Source organism: Poecilia formosa, unplaced genomic scaffold (assembly GCF_000485575.1).
Source record: "Poecilia formosa unplaced genomic scaffold, Poecilia_formosa-5.1.2 Scaffold798, whole genome shotgun sequence".
Lineage (NCBI taxonomy): Eukaryota > Metazoa > Chordata > Actinopteri > Cyprinodontiformes > Poeciliidae > Poecilia > Poecilia formosa.
Window position 1 is genome coordinate 16,509 of NW_006800737.1, and position 3,240 is coordinate 19,748.

General features: G+C 53.1%; 1 protein-coding gene across 1 annotated transcript in view; it reads right to left on the reverse strand.

The window, feature by feature from the left end:
- LOC103131633 (transcription factor COE3-like) overlaps window positions 1-3,240 on the reverse strand; it is a 92,271-nt gene that overhangs the window by 13,465 nt on the left and 75,566 nt on the right. Inside the window, exons 8-9 of the mRNA XM_016666789.1 lie at window positions 2,774-2,917; window positions 1,147-1,273 (exon numbers count right to left, since the gene is read on the reverse strand). Of these exons, the coding sequence (XP_016522275.1) occupies window positions 1,147-1,273; window positions 2,774-2,917 (271 nt within the window). The remainder of the gene's footprint in view (window positions 1-1,146; window positions 1,274-2,773; window positions 2,918-3,240) is intronic.

Consider the following 3,240-nt stretch of genomic DNA (forward strand, 5'->3'; position numbering starts at 1 on the left):
ACCCCAACGTTCTTACCAAACGCTCCGACCCGACGCTCCAACCCCAACGTTCTTACCAAACGCTCCGATCCAACGCTCCGACCCCAACGTTTTTACTAAACGCTCCGATCCCAATGTTCTGACCTCAACGTTCTGACCCAACGCTCCGATGCCAACGCTTGGTACCTTTAGCTGCCACTGACAGCTGGAGGAGAGGGAAATGCCATCTGGACCGGACATCAGACAGGTTGCTACCAGGATCCATAGGAACGTGTGTGAGGATTGTTGTACAAACCTGGAGACACATGGCTTTGGACGGGTCAACGCTGCAGGATCGGGTTTGTTGGTTCTGGACATTCTGAAGCCAGAAATATTGGTTCTGGTTCTGTGATCCAGATGAACACACCTAACAGGAGTTACACTGAGCATGCTCAGTAGGTTTCTAAATGTGTTGTGCTGTCAGAACCAGAACCATTAGAACCTCTGAGGGCAACCAGAACTTCAGCATCACTATGGACATTCTGGTCCGGCCCGAATGACTCGTCTCCTGCCTGATGAGAGGTGAACGCCGTGCCAGACCCCCTGCTGGGTTCCCGAGGAGCAGAACCGCCTTTCTATCTGGGTTGGTATCTCAGATTAGCATTGCAAAAGCAGTCGGCCATTGTTGGCGTCCGCGGCGGCTGGAAGACGATAAACGGTGTTTAACAGACAGCCGAACACGCCGGGCTCCTTCAGCGCCCGACGCCATGACATTTACTTATCGCTCGCCGCCGCCCTCATCTGACCTTTCTGCTGCTTTGAATGACATCTGGATATTCTGAGGAATAATCGCAGGCAGTAAACGCTTCGATGGCGAGCGAGATACAGCGCACAATGAGTCTGAAGGGCGAGAGGAGAGAGGGGGTGGGGAGGATCTGGGGAGGCCCGGAGTGCCGGTCCGGTTCCAGATAGAGAACCTGAACCTCCCTAACGCCAGGAGAACCAGAGAGGAGAACCTTCTCTTCATAACATCACTACAGTCAGAACCTGATCCTGGTTCCAGTTAGAGGTTAGTGGTCTCCTATAGAGAGTGGACCGGGTGGACCAGAACCGGGCTGCAGACCCACCTGGAGTCATGAAGAGGAGGCAGACAGGTGAGGAAGGTTGTTTGTCACCATGGAAACTCACCGGTGTAGACGAAGCGACCCGGCGCTCCTTTGCAGAACTGTTTGGACTTATAGGACAGCGTGACCTCCACGACCCCGGGGATGTGCCGGGGCGGAGTCTGGACCCGGATGGCGTGGGGCGTGATGAGCTGCATGGAGAACCGAGGAAAACCAGGTCATCATCATCATCATCATCACTTTCATCAACATCATCATCATCATCAACCCAACCCGGTTCTGGAGTCAGAACCAACCCAACCCTCTAGAACCTCGCAGAACTCTTCTTCTGCCCCTAAAACTCTCGGGGGTTCTGCAGGGTTTTGGTTAATTCTAGAACCTGTAGAGGCGGCCTCTGGTTCTGATATCAGAACCACCAACTGGGTCAGGTTGTTCCACATGTCAGAAACCAACTTCAGGGTCCACATATTTACTCAGAGCCATGAAGGGTTCTGCTCTGATGTGGTTCTGGTTCAGTAGGCTTCAGCCGGATCTGTTCAGCTGAATGGGTTCTTATGTAGAATCGGGTTCTGGGTTCTCTGGCCCACACATCTGAGTCAGTAACCAGATCATCAGCAGAACTCTGGAGAACCGGACTGAACCTTGATGGTTCTGGGGAGTTGAATCAGCGACAAGTCTTGATGCTGCTGGACACCAGATGGAGGTTCTGGACCGGTTCTGCAGTATGATGACCCGTCAGGAGCGACCGGAAGAAGCAGCAGGTTATCTCCAATCTGAGTCGCCGCCATTGATCAAAGCGTGTGATGATGATGATGATGATGATGATGGAGGCGGCTCCTTCCTCTCCAGGTGTTCTGCTCTTCTGGACCCGCTCCAATATTTGATGTGCTGCAGCTCAGCGCCGCATCTGGATGCTTCCCATGGACCTGGTGATGATGATGATGATGATGATGATGATGATGATGATGATGATGATGATGATGATGGATCCGAGCAGCATTCTTAGTGGGTCCAAATCACTGAACTGGTTCTGGTTCTGATTTGGAGTAAACTTCACGACTTCACCAGCTGGGATTTAAATCCTGGAAAATGGAACAGGAAAACTTCCGTTGGATGCTGAGGTTGGATGCTGAGGTTGGATGCTGAGGTTGGATGCTGCGGTTGGATGCTGAGGTTGGATGCTGAGGTTGGATGCTGCGGTTGGATGCTGAGGTTGGATGCTGCGGTTGGATGCTGAGGTTGGATGCTCCGGTTGGATGCTGAGGTTGGATGCTCCGGTTGGATGCTGAGGTTGGATGCTGAGGTTGGATGCTGAGGTTGGATGCTGCGGTTGGATGCTGAGGTTGGATGCTCCGGTTGGATGCTGAGGTTGGATGCTGCGGTTGGATGCTGTGGTTGGATGCTGAGGTTGGATGCTGCGGTTGGATGCTGCGGTTGGATGCTGTGGTTTGATGCTGTGGTTGCTGAGGTTGGATGCTGCGGTTGGATGCTGAGGTTGGATGCTCCGGTTGGATGCATGTTTGCAGAAGGAAGAAACGCTCTACTGGCTGCTGCTCAGTTAAAAACTAAAACAAGTTAAAGAATTTCCAGAGGAACCCAGTCACTGGGCAGAACCAGAACCAGAACAGACCCAGAGCAGCGTTACAGAAAAACCCGACCGGACCAGAACCGGACATGGAAATGGCCCTGACCTCGCTCCAGACCAGCATGGTGCCGAAGACGACCTGCAGGCCGTCGAAGAAGTTGTCGCCGATGAGGATGACGGTGGCGCCGCCGGTGGTCCAGCCTTCGCTCGGACTGATGGCCTTGATGCACGGCGTGGCTGCTTGGAGACACACACACACACAATGGCAGCGTCACTATGTGACCTCTGACCTCTCCACGCCAACAAGGTCCGATCTACATGTTCAGAAAAACATGTTTTAATTCTGTTTCCAGCTACGAGGAAGCTGAGAAAGGTCAGAGGTCAGAGAAGCTGAAGGCGGCCGAGCGACAAATGAACCATTTCCAAGTAAGTCGCTGCTCCGAGTTCATCAACAAATCTGGATGAAAGCCGGAAAAGCTCAACAGGCGAAACAAACGCTGCAGCTGCTGCAGTGGAGCGCGCCACATTCAGGGAGCGACTTCTGGAGTCGCAACAAAAGGACAAAAGGAGGGG